Source organism: Eumetopias jubatus, unplaced genomic scaffold, assembly GCF_037043125.1.
Source record: "Eumetopias jubatus isolate StellerSeaLion01/CBP00866 unplaced genomic scaffold, mEumJub1_p1.0 scaffold_13, whole genome shotgun sequence".
Lineage (NCBI taxonomy): Eukaryota > Metazoa > Chordata > Mammalia > Carnivora > Otariidae > Eumetopias > Eumetopias jubatus.
In genome coordinates, this window is record NW_028274819.1 from 109,341,409 (window position 1) to 109,363,626 (window position 22,218).

The following is a 22,218-nucleotide window of genomic DNA, read 5'->3' on the forward strand; positions in this document are numbered from 1 at the left end:
GCCCCAAATTGACACAATTTAGACATTTATTATTTACTGGATGTCTTCCTCAGTGGGAATTCCGTGGGGGAAGTATATTTCAGCCTTTGGAGTAAAACCTTTGCTGACTCACATTGCATTGTTTTTCTTTTCTTACCCTATGATTTTATTTCCATTTTTCTGGCACAAGAAAACAGGTCTTGAAGTGAAAATGTTGAAATTCATGATAGGTCTGGGGATATCGGAACAATTTTCGCTGCATATTTCCTTATAAGATTTTGGTAACCAAATGGTCCTTTTGGCATTCCTAGATTAACTGTTCTCACCATATCCCCTAATTTAGCACCCACAGAATTTAATTCAGTACATCTTTTTAATACTATGTTGTTAGAATGCAGTCAGCATGAAATCTAATTATGGTTATTAAATCTTTAATAGCATATTTTGTAAGTTTTGGTATGTTTATGATGGAAGCATCTCTAGTCGTTCAGAGACAATTTTTTTCTGCACACATGTACATGGTGCTCATGAAATGAATGGTGAAAATGAATACACAATTAGAATGACTTATTAAAATCATGATAAACATGGTTGATTTATTTATTCATTTGGTAGGTGTTTATTAAATAGCTATATTTTAGAAACCATGATAAGCATTATGAATATAGAGATGGAAAAAAAACACATAGTCCCATTCTTACAGAGCTGACATCACAGTTGGGGCTACATCTTGATTATAACCTATGATGAAAGCCTGTAGCAAAAAGGTATGAAAAGTGCTGTTGAAACAGAACAGAAGAAATGGTTACTTCTGCTAAAAACCAATGGAAGGACCATGGAGGGTTTCACAGAAAAGGTGATATTGGATTTGGACGTTTAATAAACCATTTCATCACTTTGCTCTAATTAGAACTTTAGAATCATCGAGGATTTTATCACTATATACTTTTTAATTTCAGTATAGTTGACACACGATGTTACATTGGTTTCAGGTGTTCAACTTAGTGATTTGACAAGTTTATACATTATGTTGTGCTCACCACAATGCAGCTACCATCTGTCCCATTACCTTGCTATTACAGTATCCTTGACTGTTTTCCTTATGCTGTTTTAATTCCCTTGACTTACTCATTCCATGACTGGAGGCTTCTATCTCCCACTCCCCTTCACCCACTTTACCCACCTCCCCTCCCCCTCCCCTCTGGCAACCAACAGTCCTCTGTATTTATTGTTCTGCTGCTTTTTGTTTGTTTATTCATTTTTTAAAAAGATTTCACTTATGACTGGAATCATAAGGTATTTGTCTTTCTCTGGCTGACTTATTTCACTTGGCATAAATACCCTCTAGGTCCATCCATGTTGTCTCAAATGGCCCAATCTCATCTTTTTTATGGCTGTGTAATATTCCGGGGTGTATATATCCCACGTTTTCCTTATCTGTTCATCTGTGGATGGACACTTAGGTTCCTTCTCTGTCTTGACTGACTATAAATAACTCTGCAATAAACCTTCAGGTGCATATGTCTTCTCGAGTTAGTGTTTTCCTTTTCCTTCAGTAAAACCCAAAAGTGGAATTATTGGATCATATGGTATTTCTATTTTTAATTTTTTTGAGGACCCTCCATCCTGTTTTCCACAGTGGCTGCGCCAGCCTGCGTTCCCACCGACCGTGTGTGAAGGTTTCTCTTTCTCCACATCCTCACCAATACTTGTTACTTCTTGTCTTTTTTTATTTTGGCCATTCTGACAGGTGTAAGGTGATATCTCATTGTGGTTTTGACTTGGATTTCCCTGAATATTTGTGATGCTGAGCATCTTTTCATGGGTCTGTTGACCATCTGTATGCTTTCTTTGGAAAAGGGTTTTTCTGGTCCTCTGCCCATTTTTAATTGGATTATTTGTGTTCTTTAGTGTTCAGTTATATGAGTTCTTTATATTTTTTGGATATTAACCCCTTATTAGTTATAGCATTTGCAAATTATTCAAAGTATACCACCATATACTTTGGATAATTAGAGAACTTTCCTCTGAAAATAAGTTGTGCCCAGTTTTTATACCATGCTGTATGCTTTGGAAATTTGAGGAGTTTAGTCTGGGGTAAATCCTTAAAATATTACAACAAAAGCAGTGGCTATTTAGAATGGAATGGATGCTGACAATAAAATTAGAATAGGGTCTGAAAAGACTCTGACAGTGTCTGTTAACTCTTTAATTGTAAGATTATGGATGGGTTTCTGCACATCAGTTTCTCATCTCTTGAATATTGCCAATATTGGAAGTTTGAAGGAAACAAGAGGGTGGCTTTGTAAAAGGTCATTGTTTGGAAATTGTTCAGGCAAGATACTGGCAATTCTTTTTTTGTGGAGGATAATTGTTCTATATTCCAGTTGTTCCCAATTTCAATGATCATCTATGGTGATAACGTGGATGAACAGCCCTAGAGTGAGATGTCAGTATTTGACTAGCTGTCTGCAAACTCTGCTATGATTACACTCAGTTGTCTAATTGCTTAATTTATTGATGTTTTGCTGTCATGTTTTCAGCAACATTTGTGATTGCACGTAACTCATCATTTCTCTTTTGGCTCATTATCGTATGTTTGCATTTGATTTGTCTGATGGCTGCAGGTGGAAACAATAGGTGATGCGTACTGTGTTGCTGCAGGACTCCATAGGAAAAGCCTCTGCCATGCTAAGCCCATTGCTCTAATGGCACTCAAGATGATGGAACTTTCAGAAGAGGTGCTGACACCTGATGGAAGACCAATCCAGGTAACCTTCTCTGCAGTTTGGTTCGAGTAGTAGCATACCTTTAACTGCGGGTGGGGGAGGCAAGAAATTCCGTTCTGAGTTCTACTTATGTAACTTACACATTTAGACAAGTAGGTTACTCAAGAAGGATGAGGGTTAACTAGAGATAACTCATAGATCCAAGAAAAGAACAAATGGAATAATGTCCAAAATGGGAAAATGTACGTGACAGGCTCATCGCCTTGGAGAAAAGAAAGAGCTAAAGGGTTAGACAAAGGAAAAACTTGTCAGTGACCAACTCAACACTACCAGCCAAGGATGGTAGTGAGAATCGGAGTTGCAGAGATAATCCAAAAAAGCACGAAACGAAGAGACAAGAAAATGGCGGATCTGAACAGCTTCCTTCAGGTAATGTACAGATGTTCTTTATGAAGCCTCAGCACTCAGGGTTACTTCTGCATTTTATTTTTTTTTTTAATGTGGCAGAGCTTGAAGGTTGGAGCCCAGTAACTGAGGAAATTTAAAAATGGTAGAAAATTAGCTCCTGGTACACTGTACTCTTTTTGGTACTGATGGCTCTCTACAATCTAAAATCTACCTCTAAGAATGGATGAGGTCACCTACCTATAGTCTTGCCAGGACCCAGTGGATTCCAGGAGTATTATTACTGTGAACTCTTATAAACCAGAAATTGTGTATTTGGAGAAGGAACCATGAATGTAAGGCAGCCCTTTTATAACAGCTCATCAAATTTGAGTTAAAAATATAAAGAAAAGAAAGCCTCAAAATGTGGTACATTCCTAATTCTGGAGTTATGGCAAATTAGATATTCTGAGTGTCCCTTCTGACTAAAATTATTAAAATGCTGTGTCAAAATTTAAAAAAATATATTTAACACTATTTAACATTTTTAAACCTATTGAGCACATCACTGAACTAATGGGAAAAAATGTGCCAGTTGCATTATGTGTGTAAACTGACAAAATCTAAGTGGTGAATTTGAATTAATTGCTCTGTCATGAGCAGTGGTAACAGGAAACTAGGAAACACTACTTCTTTCTGGAGGAAGTCAACTTCAATCCCATCTTCAAAGAATTTCCGCGGGTAAAGTATTCTGGGGAATGAATGGCTAATACTAAAAACAAAACAACCCCTTCCCGCCCCCCCCAAAAAAAAAACACACCCCAAACCCACACATTCACACAAGAATTCAAAGCATTATGGGTGAGAACCAATGGGAACAATAGATAAGAAAAACAGTGAAGTGTTGTCAGATATCAAAATTTTCAGATGGAATCAAAATGACAATATTTGATATAATTAAAGAAAAAAAGAAGCTTAATAATGTGAGGCAGGAACAGTAGATTTGAAAAAGAACCAGAGAACTCCTAATCCAGCAACATAATACTTCTTTCTTCAGAAAGAAAATGGTCAGTGGATGAGTTTAAAAGCAGATTAGACACAGCTGAAGGAAAAATAAGTACACCAAAAGGTAGAACTGAAGAAATTACACATCATTAGGTCCAGAGAGTTGAAAGTGTGGAAATATGAATAAGATAATGTAAAATATAAAATATGTGGGAGGTATGGAGTACAGAGTGCGAAAATGTATGTTCAGTTGGGCTACCAAACGTAGATACAGAAGGAATGCATAAAAAGGAATTTTTTTTTTCCTGGAACAATTAAAAGATATCAATCAGTTCTCAGACACAGTAATCCTAAGGGATTCTATGAAGGTAAATCATAGGAATTCAAAACTAAACATGTTAATAATGCTATAGTGCCTCAGAGAAAGGGGGGAGTGGCTAAATGACAAAGGTGCCATTGATAAGTGGTAACAGGTTGGGCTGTTCCAGGAAAGGTTGGGGACAGCTGGTTATGCACATGGACAAAAGTATTAAAACTGGATCTCTACTTCATGAGTCTGTACATAAAGTAATTCCAGCTGGGTTAAATGTGAAAGGCCATACTATTAAAGTATAAATCTATAATTTGGAGCCTTTAACTTAGTGGAAGGAACACTTTTTTTTTTTTTTTGTAAACCAGTCTAGTCAAAAAATCATCAAATCATAAAGGAAAATATGTGTAAATTTTACTACACTAAAGTTAAAACCTTCCCTTTTATCAAATAACACCTAAAAAGAACAAAAAGATAACCACAGACTAGGAGAATTTTTTTTAAAGATTTTATTTATTTGTTTGAGAGGGAGAGAGAGAGACCCACAAGTGGGGGGAGGGGCAGAGGGAGAGGGAGAAACAGGCTCCCCATGGAGCAAGGAGCCCGACGACACGGGGGCTCGATCCCAGGACCTTGGGATCAGGACCTGAGCTGAAGGCAGACACTTAACCAACTGAGCCACCCAGGCGCCCCTAAGAGAATTTTTTTTTTGCAACACATTTAACCATTAAAAGTATCTGATAGCGCCATACTCCAGGTTTCCCACCTAGTAAGTTTGGTCCAACTTTAATACTCTGACCATGCCATTGTTAGTGAGGCTCTGGAGCAGCAAGAAATCACATACAGCTGGTGGAAGTGTAAATGGTACAGTGTCCTTGGCATTCACCAGTAAAATTTAATTTGTGCCTTTCCTACCACCCAACAGTCCCTTCCCTAGATGTTTGCCCAGGGAAGTAGGTGCAGGTGTAGTGAAAGTCACAAGAGTATTCACAGCAATACTTTGATAAGTGCCTCAAACTGGAAATAAATAACCATCTAATAGAATAGATGAACTGTGATAGATTTATACCATGGTATACCATACAGTTGGGAAAATGACATCCACATGGATGGATGTCAAAAACAATAGTGAGCAGAAGAAGCAAGTCGTAAAAGAATGCTATAGTATTATTCCATTTAATTAAATTTCAAAACTGGGAAAATTGAAACAATATGTTATTTAGAAATATCCACATTGATGGGAAAAGGGTAAAGGAAAAAAGGGAATGGTTAATGCAAATTCAAGGTGGTGCTTCACTCCAAGGGAGAGGAAGAAGATGGTGGGAAGAGGGAGGATGCCCTCGGGAAAGTCGACACACGCTATTATGTGTCTACAATACATTTACATTTGGCAATTCTAAAATGTGGAAAGAGAGTTTTCTAACCACTCCTATCAGTAGTGAAAATGGGAAAGCATGGAGCATTAAAAAAACAGTTTTTTTTAAAAAAAACAAGTACTCTCAGGACATAATTATCAAGTTATCAAGTATGTGCATGACACTTCTCCCACGACCAGGAAAAGCAAACTGGAGGGATGCCACCTCAGATCTGCTGCAAACTGCAAATATACACGGTCCATATCGAATTCCTATCAGTTCTTAAATTTTTAAGACTACTAGCTGGGGGTTCTTCTCATTTGGGATTGTTTTTCTATGTTGGATTTTCTTTTATAGGAGATAGACGATTTGTATTGATTCAGCCCTGTCAAAGCAAATTTAAATTACCATAGAACAAAACCAGGGAATTGTGTTTTTGCGTGGGCTCATCCATATTTTCATTTGTGGGATATAACATGACTCTGTCTTATGAGTCAGATAGTCTTATTAAATCAGAAGAGGAAATGTCTATAAAGATTTAATAATGCAGAAAGAGAATTCAAAAATCATAAAACCACCTTAATAATTTTAGCTTCATTACTAATTCATATTATTTGCATGGTTTGGGATTGTTGTTGGCATATTAATTTGACTTTGAATTGGCTTCCAACTTGGTGTCATTGGAACATTTCTAGACTTATTGAAAGAATCTTTTATTAAAAATGCTTGAGTGTGCAGTAGGGTTGTTATGTGATTAGCTGACTTTTTACTTCAAACTGTGTAAGTTTTAGGCTGTTTAAAATTTAAGCTATTTGAGCTGCAATACTTATTCAAAAGAAAACTCCCTCAAACCTCACACATTTTGAAAAATAAATTGATAATGTTTATATGACTCTATCAACCTTCCAGGCACCCCTCATGACAGGAAATAGGTACCTGAATTATCAATTATAATTGCTTGCAAATGATTGGTAATGTCCTTGAATCACTAACTCTAAAATTGGGTTAATTTAAACAATTTTAAAAGTAATGAAAGAATATAATTTCATTTATTATCTTTATAATACTCAAGCAAATTAGTTTTTATAAATAAACTCAGAGGCTAGTTATAGACTGTATCTACAAAGCAAACACAAACATGGTCTATTTATATAGCAAATCTGAAAAATCAGCCAAAGTGACTTTAATTAAGAGTGCTTTTAAAAATAATGATTAGAATTTTTAATACTTTCTCAAACAATGTTTGAGTCTACTGGCTGAATTTATAGAAATGTCAGCATTATGTTTATTCCATTTTTTCCCTCCCTAGAGGAAATCTGATTTTATTACATCTTCAACAGTAGACACTTGAAGAAAAGTAATATCGAGTTTATATATATTCTTTCTCTTTTGAGCTAACCATATTGTGATTTCACTAAAAAATTGTATGATTTCATGCTATTCTTTAACCTTGTGATCTTAATCTTACCAAAGTATTTTGACAAGTTTTTAATGCTGAAAGTCTACTTTTACTAATAATTTAACCACTCTTTAATGAAAATACAAAATGTTTATTACTGCCTATGCTTTATTCCTTGAAAATGAAAATGTTGATAGGGAAAGAGAAGCTGAACTGAGAACTGACTAGGGAATGTGATTAAATATATATTGGAAAGACAAGTAGCATTTTCATGATTTAAAGCTTTTGAAGAAGATTGAGTAGTGTGTCCAAATATCTAAGTTTTATCTAAGTTTTACTGTGGGACTTCAGTTTTTAAAAAAATATTTTCATTGAATTTTATCACACAGGCACATAATTCAAATTTGCTTCATCAGTTTACAGAACAGTACATTTTATATAATGAGGCAGTTATACAGAGATGGTGAGAGAGAATTAAAAAAGAACAATGTATAATCATGTAATACTAATGTGCTTAGCAATCTTAATTGCAAATCAGGGAAACACTGTGAATCTTTTCTAACAGCATAGTCCAAAGGCAGGAATACTAACACACAATTTACATGTACTTACAATTTGCATGTAATACATTAAATTATAGCTCCTTAAAGCTTCAACTTAGTCTTCTAATGAGCTTACAGGATTTTTTGAGATTATGAAATAATTATTCTCCAATTAATTTTTAAATACTTGTTATTTATAGAGGAAATCTGATGTTGTTACTTTAATATTTGGAGGGATTTGTTCTTTGCAAATATTGTGGTATTAAATTAACCCCATGAGAATATAACTGAAGATTGCATTTAGAAAAAAAGAAAAACTAATTGATAATTGTTTGTGGATAAAATTCTAATATGTACTTTTATCCTGAAGTTTGTATACTTAACTAAAATGTTCTATCTTTAGAATTTAAACCTAAGGAGTCAGAAAGAACTACTAGGTATTATATGAACTCACTGTTAGTTAAGATCCTGAGCCCAGCCATTCTCACCTCCCATGTTTATCCAGTAGACACATTCGAAATTGCTTTTAATCTTTTAGGTAATGCAAATCGTTGTAATTTTAGTAAATTACTATTTTATTGTAGCAGTACCGTACAAAATTAATATTACTGGTGAAATTTATGGCTAAATATATTTTCTAATCTGTTCTGTAAAGTGAATTTATTTGGTACTAGAAAGATGTTTCTGTTTTTTAAAGAAAAAGTTTCAAGTAGTCATTGAAAGTTTACCAGTACATGAGATGATAATAGATTCTCCTCTTCGCTTCTGTTTAATTGCTAGAGCTTGAGTCTATATATTTTGTCCACATCTTCTCCTGTGTTCCTGTTTGTTTGTTTGTTTAATTTTTTTATTGTTCTGTTAATCACCATACATTACATCATTAGTTTTTGATGTAGTGTTCCATGATTCATTGTTTGTGCATAACACCCAGTGCTCCACGCAGAACGTGCCCTCTTTAATACCCGTCACCAGGCTAACCCATCCCCCACCCCCTCCCCTCTAGAACCCTCAGATTGTTTTTCAGAGTCCATCGTCTCTCCCTCCGACTTACTCCCCTTCATTCTTCCCCTCCTGCTATCTTCTTCTTTTTCTTTTTTCTTAACATATGTTGCATTAATTGTTTCAGAAGTACAGATCTGTGATTCAACAGTCTTGCACAATTCACAGCGCTCATTAATACTTCCCTCAAATGATTATGAAATTCATCCATTAAACCCATCCACTTGATACTTAATGTGATAGCAGTTGATAGTTTTTTAAGTTTCCATTCATCTGACAAAAATTTTCATACTGTTTTTATTTATTTCCTTGACTATGTCAGCCGCAATTAATTTTAAATTCTTTGCTTGATAAATCCCTTCTCTAGAGTCTTGTGGTCTATTACATCATCTGTCCTTTCACTTAATTTTGGTCATGTTACATCCCTTGTGTGCCTAACTATTGTTATTTTTTGTTTGAGTGCTAGAGATTGTGTATAAAAATATTATAGAAATAATTTCCCTCCTGTAGGGAAATTTTATGTGTTCTTCTGGTGGGAAGAATGGTAGGAGCTCTAGCAATCAGAGATCAGAAGATTTGATGCTAGGATTTATTCTCTGTGGGGACCAGCTTCGTTCAGAGTCACCTTCTGTTTCTGGTATCACCTTTATACCTTTGGTTTTGGCTGTCAGGGTCTCATCTCAAAGGCTGGAGCGTTTACTGAGGCTTCCCCCTTTGGCACCCCTCAGACTCTGGATTTTGTCTCCATGGTTCTGTAAGTGCTGTTACAGTACCAAAGGTCCTGCTCAGTTCCTTAACCTTTCTGAAGTCAGAAGATACCTGTAGTGGACAAGCACCCTCAGATTTGGCACTCACTTCTCCTTGATGTTCATTTCCCTCCTTATCTTGGTGTAATAATTTTTCATTGCCTTGTGAGCTGACCTGCCGAAGGGTGTTCAAATTATATAATCTGCTTTTACTAGAAATAGAAGTTCAAAGTCATGTACATTTTTATAAGAGTTTTATTTTACTAATAATGATTCATCCTCACTAATCTACATTTGTGCCTATTTTCGACCCAAGTCACAGATGACATTATCTTTAAATAGAAAAGACAAAAACATCTAACTGTATTTAAACTAGCTACTGCAGAGTAACAATAAATAAACATCTGTTGAAACACTTAACTGTGTGCCAGGCAGCACTGATCCAAGTCCTTGCCATATAATAGCTCTTCTTTTTTTTTAATTTAATTTTATTATGTTATGTTAGTCACCATACAATACATCATTAGTTTTTGATGTAGTGATCCACGATTCATTGTAGCTCTTCTGAGTCTCACAAATCTAGGCGGACTGTATTGCTATTATTTCCATTTGACAGTTGAAGAAAAGAATAAAAAAACTAGCTAACCAGCACTCCTAGTTACTGTACTCTATAGACTTATTAAATGGAAGTGGGGTAAATAAATTTCATATTGTCAAATTTTTCTTACTGCTTGCATATTCCATTACCTAACAAATGAGGCTTTTCATGGCTCCAGTCCAGAAAATGTAAACTTATATTAGATGTCCTCTTTAAGAGAATGGAAATGAGTAATGTGTTTTAGAGATATTCCATCCAAAATGATTAATTTTTAAAATTATAAAGTGAGAGAGGTAAGTTCAGTGATGTGTGTGTGGGCAGGGAATGGCTGTGCTCCCATGATTATTTCAAAAATTAGAATCACCAGCCAGATTGATTGGACGCATCCACCAGCCAATTTACTGCATCCTTTTTTCTGTTTACTTTCCCTTTGTTTATTGTGGATTTTAATGCAGAAGGTCCATATTTCAAAATGTTATATTTACATTTTGTTCATAGGGTAGTCTTTGAATTTTAAGGTCGTGTTTTATGCTCGAATTAGTTATTTTTATATGTTGCGCCAGGAATTTGTTTTCATCACAGAATTGGTCTTCTGGTATGATGCTGAAGTATTGTGCTGTAACAGGGCATACTTATTGCCTTACAAGCCTTCTATAAAATGTTGGCCTAATGATTTAATAGACATTATTATTTATGCGATATGTATGTCAGTGAGACAGAATTCCCATGCTGGTTGATTTTAGCTTTTATCTTTAATCATGATTGATTCTAATAATAATGTAGTTAGACTGTTGATCACCTTTCCAATCTGTGGAAAAAAGTAGTTTATCAGGCACACACTTTTGAAAGTGCTGGTCTTGCTGAAGAGTTTTGTTATGATTTTTGTCTAACAGATTTTCCAAGCAGTCCTTTTGTGAAGGTATTTGCCTGTTTTTGCTACATGAAAAAAAATAGCAATAATAAGTTTGTGAAAGAGAAAACAAAACCAAGCAAGGAAGGGAGAGCTAAATCGATTTGCATGAAGTTGTGCATGAAAAATACAAAATTGTGTAGCTTGGTTTTGTGTACCAGTCTTCACACCTGCACATTTTCAGAAGAGAAATGCATTCTTTAGTGGAGGCACAGTTTAAATGTTTTATAAAGTTACTCTGTTAGATAATATCACTATGGAGTAAACAAGCCTGAAGAAGTTACAATCTGTTTCGTTTGCTTTAGCCTGTCTGCAGAGAGGGTCCCTCCCAGGAATATTTGTACAATGTCCTAAGAAGAGGCTAAAAATTATATTTGTAAAGGGGTTCATTTATTTGATTCTTGTGTGGTATGTTTCAGAAGTATAACGCCTCTGAGTAGCTAGGTAGCTCGTGTTTTTATTTATCTGAGTTTTATGTAAAGAATAATAATCTTTGTCTGCCAAGTCTTGCCCCTAAAAAGACATTAATTTGTGATTTTACCAACCCATTTTGGGGGGTAGGTTAGCCCATTGTATTTTAGAATATAGTCTCTTTCTCTGATATTACTGAACTGCCAGTTTAACTTAATCTCTTTTAGAGTTAATTGGGACATGTACGTATGCCAACACCAGTAGCTTGAATCTTATAATACCAAAAATGATGTGAAAATAGCAAGATGGAATAATATGTAAGAGAGTAATGTGCTCTCTGCATGCTAACCATACTGTTAGGATTTATGTTTTTGGTTTGTTACGCTGCCTTGAAATCTAATATCTAGCTCCAAATAAAAATTTAAAAATTACTTCAAAGTCATTTTTTTCGTTTTCCAAAACTACAAAAGGTAAAATGACCTCTGAAAACTGACACACAGAAGAGAGTCCAGATCACCTATAATTTACCAACATACCATAACCACATATTCAATTTTGTTGCATGTTCTAAAAGGCTTTTTTTTCCCATGAATACACAAACACATAGAAATAGAGTTTACAGACTTGAAAAGTAGATTCTTTTAAAAATTGAATGGACTTCTTTCAATGAAGTAAAGTTAGGCAACTGTGTACCATAGATACACCTGCATCCTAAATACCCAGCAGAGACTTGGGAAGTCCTAGAAAACATCTCTCCTTGTTCTTAACTCACTTTGATTTTGCATTTTCCTGTTCTGACAGTTGAATTTTCACGTCACGGAAAGGCAACTCTTTAATCATCTGAGTTGCAAATGTGGTAGGAACAATTCAGTGTCACGAGTGCTTTTAAAAATCTGTTACGCTTTGTGTTGATGTCATGTCAGGCATATGGTGATTGTTTGGGTCATCACTATAATATTCCTCATTTGGAATGTGGTTTCCTAGCAACTCTCACTTTTTCCTAATGGCTGAATTGATTTCAGCACATTTGTAATGCTTTCTACTGCATCAGAAATTGTCACCTTGTGTGTGAATGTTACAACATCAAATTTGCATGTAGATTCAATTCTAAGAAATTATTCTGCTTTATCACTTGCCTTTAATGTGCTCATTCAAAGGTTAATCCAACCATAAAAAATAGATTTAGTAAAACCTGATTAATTCAGATTGCACTCTTCGGGGAAATATGGTGATTTTGATGACAGTGTCCGAAATACTTGCAAATAGGGAGGCCTGGGGGAGTTGAAGAAACAGACTAATTTTAATGGTCAGATGACTGGGTAATCAGCAGGTTGGTAGGAACATAGGCCTAGACTCTGCTCTGAATGTCTCAGGGGCCAAAAGGGCTTTTTCTTTGGAGGCAGTGTGCAGTTTGCTGATTCTGTGTGATCCTTGCTGGAGCGTTGCCAGGAGTGACTTTTACTCCTGTTCGACAAATGTTTTTTGAGTACTTATTATTTTCTAGACCACTGGTTAGGCACTGGGGATGTAAGGGCAATTAAACCAGATATGGCCCTGACCCTCCCAGAAATTACAGTCTATGGAACCAACACCTATAAATGAAGGACTTAGTTATCGAGTGGAAATAGACACATGGATTTTTCTCAGTACTGTTTCCATCTTGAGTGAGAAATTTTTGTTAGGTTCTTGAAAATATGTAGCAAAGACCTTAAATTCTTCTTAGGAGATTCAAGATATTGTTGCTGTACATTCAGTTCTACATTATTTTGGTGTCTGTAGATTTTGTATGTATCTAGGGAGCTGGAGCAGAAAGACAATGAAAACCAAATATGTGCTGGTAGCTGGGTTGATAGTTTATATGTCATCCCATTCCGTCTCTGCAACAATCCTATGAAGCTCACAGGTACAGTTTTTACACATTTTAAAGATGAAGTAAAATGTCAGGGGTTAAAGAATCTGTGTAAGATCATGGGAAAATAATATATATATTGTACATCTTCTCTATGTCAGACTTTGTGCCGGGTGCTTTATATACTTTATCTCTTTTAATCCTGCCCACTCCCAAAACCCTGCAAAGTAAATTTAATCTTATTATTTAATTCTTTAATCTTATTTTACATTTAAAGAATTTGAGATTCAGAAGTTTATATGATTTGGGGCGCCTGGGTGCTCAGTTGGTTAAGTGTCTGCCTTCAGCTCATGTCATGATCTCAGGGTCCTGGGATCCAGCCGCACGTCAGGCTCTCTGCTCAGCAGGGAGTCTGCTTCTCCCTCTCCCTCCCCCTCTCCCCCTGCTTGTGCTCTCTCTCTCTCTCTCTCTGAAATAAATAAGTAAAATCTTAAAAAAAGAAAGGACCTTTATATGATTTGACCAAGATTATGCAGCTGGTCAATTGCAGAACTAAATTTGAACATGGATCTGTCTGCTTGGGAAAAAAAAAAAAAAAGTCCTTGAACTTCTTTCTACCAAGCTGGCCAGAACCTCACCAGAATGCCCAGACTACAGTTCTGTGATCTCAACATTTAGCAAGAGTTCCCTCTCATCAAGCACTTACTGTGTGCCTGGCATTATGCCAAGCTAGAGTGTGTGCATGCTCACTGTTTCTCTCATCTGTCTATACACACATGCATATACATATGTGGGACTTACATGTATGCATGTGTGTTATAAGCATGTCTTCATATTTGTGAATATACAGATATTGAATATTATCAGGTAAGCCCTACAACAATCATGGACCATGAATAAGATGGCATCCTTCTTTACAAATGAGAAAACCAGGACTATAGAGGTTAAGGGATTTATTGTCAAATAAGAGTAAATAGGTAAATAAGAGTAGATTCTGAATTAGAATTTAAATCTGTTTGACTTCAAAGTCCACGATCTTTAACCATCTCCCTACACTGCCCCCACAATATAATGAGAACATATGATTTTCTAATCTTATGACTAAGCGAATAACTTTAATCTCCCTTGGAAAAAAAAATACTGTTTTTCTGTCTTCCTTAAGACGAGTTCAGATGCAGTAACAGTGCAATGACTTGAAGGCATTCTAATTTGGGGCAAACTCTATTGAATATAACTGTCCATGAAGGTTTTAAAATAATGAGGATAATTATGTCTGCCTTTAAAAAGAGGGAGCCAAAAATTGGTAGTTTTATAAAATTTCAAAATCTCTGAAGGAAAAATTAATTTGGGAATAATATTGAAATATGAACTTCTATAATATTAGCTTCCTCTGAAAAAAAAAAGATGTGATCTCTTCTTTGTGGCAATATAATAATCCCAAACCAGGAAAACAGAGGTATAAAACCATAGCAGAGAATCCAAAAGAAATATTGTTCTTTAAGACATATTCTTTTCCAGATGGTATCAGTTGATTCTTTTGTATACTAAGTTGTCCAAGATCGCTTTTATATTTACAATAACCAAAGCACTGATGGGAAGTGGAAAAATGTAGTAAAATGGTTTGATCACCCAGCCAGCAAGCATTTACTGAATTTCTCTCATGTACAAAACTACATAGTTGAGTTGCAGACTGCACTGCGGGAGTGCCAAATACTAATCTGCTTTTTCCTTGGCTCTCATTAAGTAAAAATTCTGTCTACACAATACCACAACATCTGGTCACTTCAATCCATTCAGTCAAAAATGCAGTCAGCCGCCCAGATTTTCAGTCTAGGATTCCATTCAACTTGTTTGCTTTAATTATTAGTTTATCTGAAAGCGATGTCAAGTAGTCAGTAGCCTGTATGTAGCTATTTCATCGTGCTTGGCAGGCACCTCACCTAAGGAAAGGTGCAGACATGGAAGAGAGAAATGGCAAGTCCTGCTTCTCAGGGGCCCTCAGTCCAGAGTTGGCAGAGACCTGTGTGGTGTTCTCTGCTGTCCGTCCTGGTTGCCTGCTTGTGAGTTTGTTTTCCCCATCCCTAGCCCACCGGACCCCCGGGACCCCCCATATTTCCTCTCTCTTCCCATTTCATAAACGTGCTTGTCATTCTCCCAGGGGCTACCTTGGAATTACACAAAATAATATCGTTATGACTCGTGCACATAAAACTGTCGATACTGGTTCATTTAGGAGAAGGGGCCTTTTCTACCTTTAACCTTCAAGTTTTCTATTTGCTTAAATTTTCCAAACGTGGGCAGGGCTTACGTTCCGTATTCATTTTTAGCATCTATAGCAGTTAATCCCAGCTGTGCGATAATGGACTGCTTTTCCTAACTTCTTTATAGGTATCTATGATTTTAAAAATACAAATATAGTTTAAAAATGAAGTAAGCCCTAATGTTCACCTAGGTATTCAATTCATAAGGAGTAATCAGCAGATCGTGCCTAAAACTGAACAGAGCAGAAAAATTTTATTGGCTAAAAAGTAGTAGGCACATTAAATCTTTGGCAAAATTGTGCACTAAAGCATTTGGCCAGGAAAGTGAGGGTTGGTAGAAATAATGATCGTAGAAGAAGACTATGCTGGCAGAAATTAATATTAGCAAAGATCTGATGACTGAGTCACAACTCGTCACTGTAAATTTTAAATGGGAAAGAATTGATGCCAGTTAAAATATTTTCAGAGGAATACAACTAGAAATGTAAAGCATTAGAATCAGTTTAACTGTGTTATATAGAGAATAGATCAAGGAATTAAATTTACTTAATGGCAATTAGTTCAGAAAATAATTCTTCATGATAAACCTCAGCATTGGTAAATTGGTGCCTTCATTTGTTGTATTTCTTTGCTGGAATCCAAACGCCTCAAACTGTCACTGTTTTATTAGTCATAGGAATTATTTGATGTTCTAGACATCTATGCTCAATAAATGGAATTAAATTTTACCAAGTGGGGAAAGGAGAAAGTTATTGATAGCTGTTTTACTTTGCTCGTGGGTATACAGTTTCTTCTCGATCCTTCGTTGTACAAGTCAATATACTTTTATGTTTGCAAATTTTTTGTCATGTCACTTCCCTGGTGTAGAGGTAGATGCACTGACTTTTGGTGTTTGTATGAATTTAAAGTGGTCTCCATTTCTTTGATACTCTCATATTACTCTTTTGTTTTCCAAGTTTTTGTATTCCGAATTACATCTTTTGAAAAGTGCTAACGGTATCCGAGGCCCCTATTTCACCTTTACCACTTAAGGCAGAAATTAGTAATTGTGCTATCAAAAATATAATGAGACAAAGTAGGACTTCTTCATCATGACGATCCTGAGAATATGTATCATGGGGTTAGGATCCACTGTGCTGAAGTCTCTACACTGTGCTGTACTGAAATCATTTTACTCTAGCTATGCTATTAGAGGAAGCTATATCCAAACATTATTGCCTATACATGTCTTTTTCCTTTTTCTTTATTTTTAACTCTAATTTATGAAACTGCTTATTATCTTATGATTAAAAAGGCATGCTCAGGGAAGCAAGAGTTGTGCCATACCATAGAGTTATCAGGAGTCTAAGCATAATATATTGGCCATAAACAACAATGGCAAAACTTCCTTTTAAGGTGGATGCTTCAAGGGTTGTTTATGACCTCCAATATTTGCTCCAAAATCACTGATCCTTATTTTCAGTTGGAAAAGTTAGTAGTGCATTAAATAGATTAGTATTTTGATTTGCAAAATTATCAAAAGCGAACATGTTTCTCTCCAGCTCTATGGCATTGTTCGGATGGCCAATTAATGCCAGATTCTAGAGCCATATACATTTGTCTGAAGATTCCAGATGTTTTCTGATTTGCTGTTGCTGTCTGGTAAAGCCATACAACTATTAATTTAATTTCAGCTTTTTGGCTTTACTAAGCTGGGTATAAAATGACCTTCCTTTTTTTTGTTTTTCTTTCTTCGAGTCTAGTTTAGCCAGAACTAACCAGAGATAATTTACAAAAGGATAATTATATGGGAGCTTAGGAGATTCAGTTGTGAATAATTAACAATTGGTAATTGTTGATTGTAAAAATTAGAAAATTTGAAGGACAATTCTCTCATTCCACATGCAATAAAACAGGTATAAAAAATTAGGTAACTAGTTAGCAGTGGAATCTCAACATTTGAGGTTTACCAAGAAAGCTAATGAAGAAAATAAGGCCAGACAGAAGCAGGAAAAATAATTTTGCAGTCTCTGTTTTTTGTCCCAGCAACTGCTCATTGTGATAAAAGAAATATCACTTGGAGTCTTTTTGAGGTTATTATATTAAAGAAGTAGAAAACATTGCACAAAGCTGTGTCAGGGAAGTCCAATTATTTTGACCTCTTGAGTGTCATTTCTGTCTATTAACCGAATATTGCCATTTTTGCCATTTCATTTAATTCTTGTAAAACCTCTTTTCTCCCAGTTCCTGAGTCTTCCTTCTGTGAGAGACCCTCATTATGATTCGGGGGGCAACTATTCCCACAGAACTCGGTCAAAGTTGACAAGTAGATTTCTTCTTTTAACCTTCAGCTTTTCCTGCTGTAAGCTGGGTCACTTGTTAGTTTGCAAAACATCAGTACGTGAGTGCCCTTCTGAATCCCCCATGCCTCTCCCTCTCCTCTCTAACAACGTATTTATTTTTGAAAATAGTAGAGTGTCGTGATGTGTCTTTGGGTATGAACATTTTTCATCTCTAATATTTGTTGTCATCTTCAAATTTATCAAAGAAATTAATTACAGAAGAATTATTTTTAGACACTTTGCCTAAGTATCAAGTTATAAATACTATGAACTCATTATAAGAAGCTATTCTAAGGAAAAATTATGACCATTTAAAAATTTATGCTCACATGAATGATAATTCTACATTCACCTGTTGTTAGAACCCACTTCAGAAATCCACACACAGCCATGCCTCGGGACGCATCAGCGCCTAGACCTGCGGCACCTCCTGATGGTCGGCCCTGTCACAACCTCTTGTTCTTCCGCCATTTAGTGTTCTGCCGTTCCCACTGATCACTGTGACTGCCAAGCTTTATCCATTCATAGGTTTTCAGTCTGTAATTTGTCTTCTGGCTATTTGCCTTCTGCGTTAGTTTGCTATGGCTGCCATAACAAAGTACCACAAATTGGGTGTCTTAAAATACCAGAATTCTATTGTCTCACACTCCTGAGGCTAGAAATCTGAGATCAAGGCATCGCAGGGCCAGAAGTCCCTGAAGACACTCGGAAAGGGTCCGTCTGTAGTTCTTCGGCTTGTGACAGCATAACTTCAGGTTTCCACCTGGTGTTCTCCCTGCTTGCCTGTCTCCCTGTGTCCAAATTTCTCCTTTTTATCATAGCATCAGTCTTAGCAGATTGGAGGACCCCACCCTACTCCAGTATGAGCTCATCTTAACCAGTTCCATGTGCAATGACCCTGTTTCCTACATTGCATTACATTCTGAGGTACTGGAGGTTAGAATTTCAACGTGTGAATTTGATGGGACACAATCCAACCCATAAACACCTGATCTAGCCAGGTTCCCATTATCTCATATCCCACTCAACACTGTTCCTAACAGCCTTCTAGTTTTACTCTGTTTTACTCTTCATTGTCCCCTGTCACCCCGGACTACCGACATAGACCATTCTGGGTCTGGAATTAATGAACATTACTGGAGAAAATGACACAATCATGGTCATTAAATATCCATTACAAATGCATGCCTTTGAATGCATCTGGTCCCTAAATTCTCCAGGATATCATTTTACTATCCCTTCTAGGTGACTCTTGCTAATATTTTTCACTCTTTAAATGGGTCTCTTATCCTTGCTGCTTTGATTCTTAACAGACTCTTGCTTTCCCAGTTGAATGAACTGTTGGAAGATCTCAGTATGGATGATTTCACCTTTTCTTCCACACTGCTCACCAGCCCTTTCTCCAAGTGTTTTCTCCTTTGCTTCTTTCATCTCTACTCCTCAACTTGTCCCCATGTGTCAGCAAAATTTCTTCTATTGTTAACCTAAAATTTTCATTTTCTTTGAAAGCTTTCCTAACTATGCCATATTCTGCTTCTCTGTTTGTGACCAAACAGCAACGAAGCCATTCGGTTGGCTCTTGACTGCCTGTGAACCAGGGACTGAATGCTCATCAGTACCTTCAGTCTGTTCCCCCGCTATCTTTTCAGACCTCCATCCAGTTAAATAAGTAACATCCCCCCACAGTGTTACGGCATTCACTATACCAGGCCAGTTGCTGTTCCGTACACCCCTCCTTTACTTTAGCCGTACTGTTACTGGGTTGTTTTGTTTGTTTGTTTTTCCTACTCACTCCATCCTTGGCCCGGCTTAACTCCTGTAAGGTCATCACTGATGCTCGTGTTCTCTTTAATGGCAATTATTTGCTGATGCTTTAGGAAATCTGTTACTTTTGCCACATTTAACTATTGATATTTATCATATACTATCTTGCAAATAAATTGCTTATGTATATTTTAGTCACCAGTTATGGGCTCTGTAGTAAAATGTCCTTCTACATAGCAAATTTAAAATAATAAATTTTGGGATTTACCATTAAAAATTGTTTATGTATATTCCTGTGTGTTATGAATTAGACTGTAAGAATGTTCATATCTGGAGTTGTGTCTTCATCTTTGTGCATTATACTGCATTATAATATTTGTTGAATTAAGTTAAAACTAATACACTAATGCAGAATATTCATTCTGATGAATAGGGAAAATAATATCCTGATATATACTTATTAATTCTTTGTTTTTTCATACATTGCTATTCCATCTAAAATATTTGTCAAGATACTACTCTGTGTTTGATACCAGATATTCAATAGGTATAGAAAAAATGCAATTTATTATATAATTTCATTCTATAAATCCATAACGATAGCATCAATAGCATTTGGGGAGTATATATGACTTTATATTTTAAACTAAAACAAGTTGATAATTTTTTGTAGACATGCATCTAATTGAATGTATTTGTGAACTTCTATAATTTTATCTTGAATATATTAATAATTCTTTTGCACGACCTGTCTTCCTTCTCCCCCATATTTTTCTTTTAATTTTTTATTCAGGTATAATTAGTGTACAGTGCTATATTAGTTTCAGGTCTACAATATAATAATTCAACAACTCTGCACTACTCCGTGCTCATCATGATAAGTGCACTCTTAATTCCCTTCACCTATTTCCCTGATCCTCCTACCAACCTTCCCTCTGGTGACCATCAGTTTGTTCTCTGTAGTTCGTCTTTTTGGTTTGTCTCTTTTTTTTCCCTTCGTTCATCTGTTTTGTTTCTTAAATTCCACATATGAGTGAAATCATATGGTATTTGTCTTTTTCTTATTTCACTTAGCACTTTACCCTCCTGATCCATCTGTGCTGTTAGAAATGGCAAGCACTCATTCTCTTGTCATGGCTGAGTAAAGTCCATTGTATATGTATATGCCCCATCTTTTTTATTGATTCAACTATGGATGGACACGTGGGTTGCTTCCATATCTTGGCTTTTGTAAATAATGTTTCCATAACATAGGGGTGCATATATCTTTCCAAAGCTTATTTTTTTTTTAAATAAACGAGAAATTTTTTGTGATGTTTGCATGTGGTCTGTTAATAACCATAGCTCAGGACCCTGGGTTGTAACATCGTACTATTCATATCAGTAGTCAGACACATTGGAAACCAAGTCCCTATGTCAAGTCCAACGAAGGGAGTCCCTCTGGGGTTAGAAAAGTGGTGTATAGGTGGGTGCTGTTTGGAAGTGTACACCTGAAACTAATATACCACTGTATGTTAATTAACTAGAATTAAAAGCTTAGAAAAAAAAAAGAAAGGTGATATAATCTAATGACCGGATGAATGCCACTAACTGAAGGAGAGCAAAACTTTGTAAGAGAGTCCCATAAACTGGACTTAATTAAACTGATCATGTCCATTTCTATTGTACATCCTTTACTGCCCAAGCTGACAAGACTCTAGAAATAGAACAGAGTCTTCCTTTTGATTTGTATACATTTTAATGTCTTGAATCTAGTGGCTGCTTGTGAAACTCACTGAAGTTACCAAAGACTGAATAATTAGCCCTTTCTCTCATCAACTATTATTAGAGTCATTATCAACCCCTTGCATTGGAAAGTACAAAATGTACCAATAGTTGAGATTTTCAAACATTTTACAGGGCGACATTATCCTATTAGGACAGTATCCTTAAAGAGGAGACATGTGAATTAATATGCAGGGACACATAGAATTAACCAGGCGTCATCTTTTCATTTAAGGAGCACTCACATGATTAAATCTGAGTTAAAAATTCATCCTTAAAAGTTAAACTGTAGCAGAATAACTGATTTTACTTTATAGCTGTCAACTTGATTGACAAGTAGGACCTATCAGGTGTGTTTCTATTCCTGTAATTCAGGGGCACCTTGAAAATATTTCCTGAGAGAAAAGAAAGAAATATATGGAGGGGGAAAAAGAAGGAAACAGACTTTCTGATTAAGAACATATTCGAGATAAAATATAGACATTTTTCGATATCCACTATGGTGCTAAAACCACTAGACTGGAAAATTCCTCAGTTGTGGGATGATTGGTATAAATCAAATACTTCATTCTTATTGGCAACCATTTATAGTACTGCATAATTCATTTAATTTTTAGTGGTGTCATTCTGTATTTTCATGCAATTGGAATTGGTACTTTATTTTGTAATTGCAGGAAGGGCTTATCTTTCCTGTACAAGAATTCAGAATTTTAGTTTTGTAATAGCTTATTGAAATAGGCAATATTTTACTACGTTGTTATTACTGGTACCTTTAGCTCTCGGTGTTGGCACGTGGCTGTGCTATGCTCGAGGTCGTCTAAGCCATGTGAGTAGATGTGGTTTTCATCGCCCACTTCGGTCAGTGAGACAGACACACAGACAGAAGTGCAGC

At 35.9% G+C, this 22,218-nt stretch overlaps 1 protein-coding gene across 1 annotated transcript in view; it reads left to right on the plus strand.

The window, feature by feature from the left end:
• GUCY1A2 (guanylate cyclase 1 soluble subunit alpha 2) overlaps window positions 1-22,218 on the plus strand; it is a 318,954-nt gene that overhangs the window by 212,023 nt on the left and 84,713 nt on the right. The window contains exon 6 of the mRNA XM_088017680.1: window positions 2,607-2,750. Within this exon, the coding sequence (XP_087873806.1) occupies window positions 2,607-2,750 (144 nt within the window). The remainder of the gene's footprint in view (window positions 1-2,606; window positions 2,751-22,218) is intronic.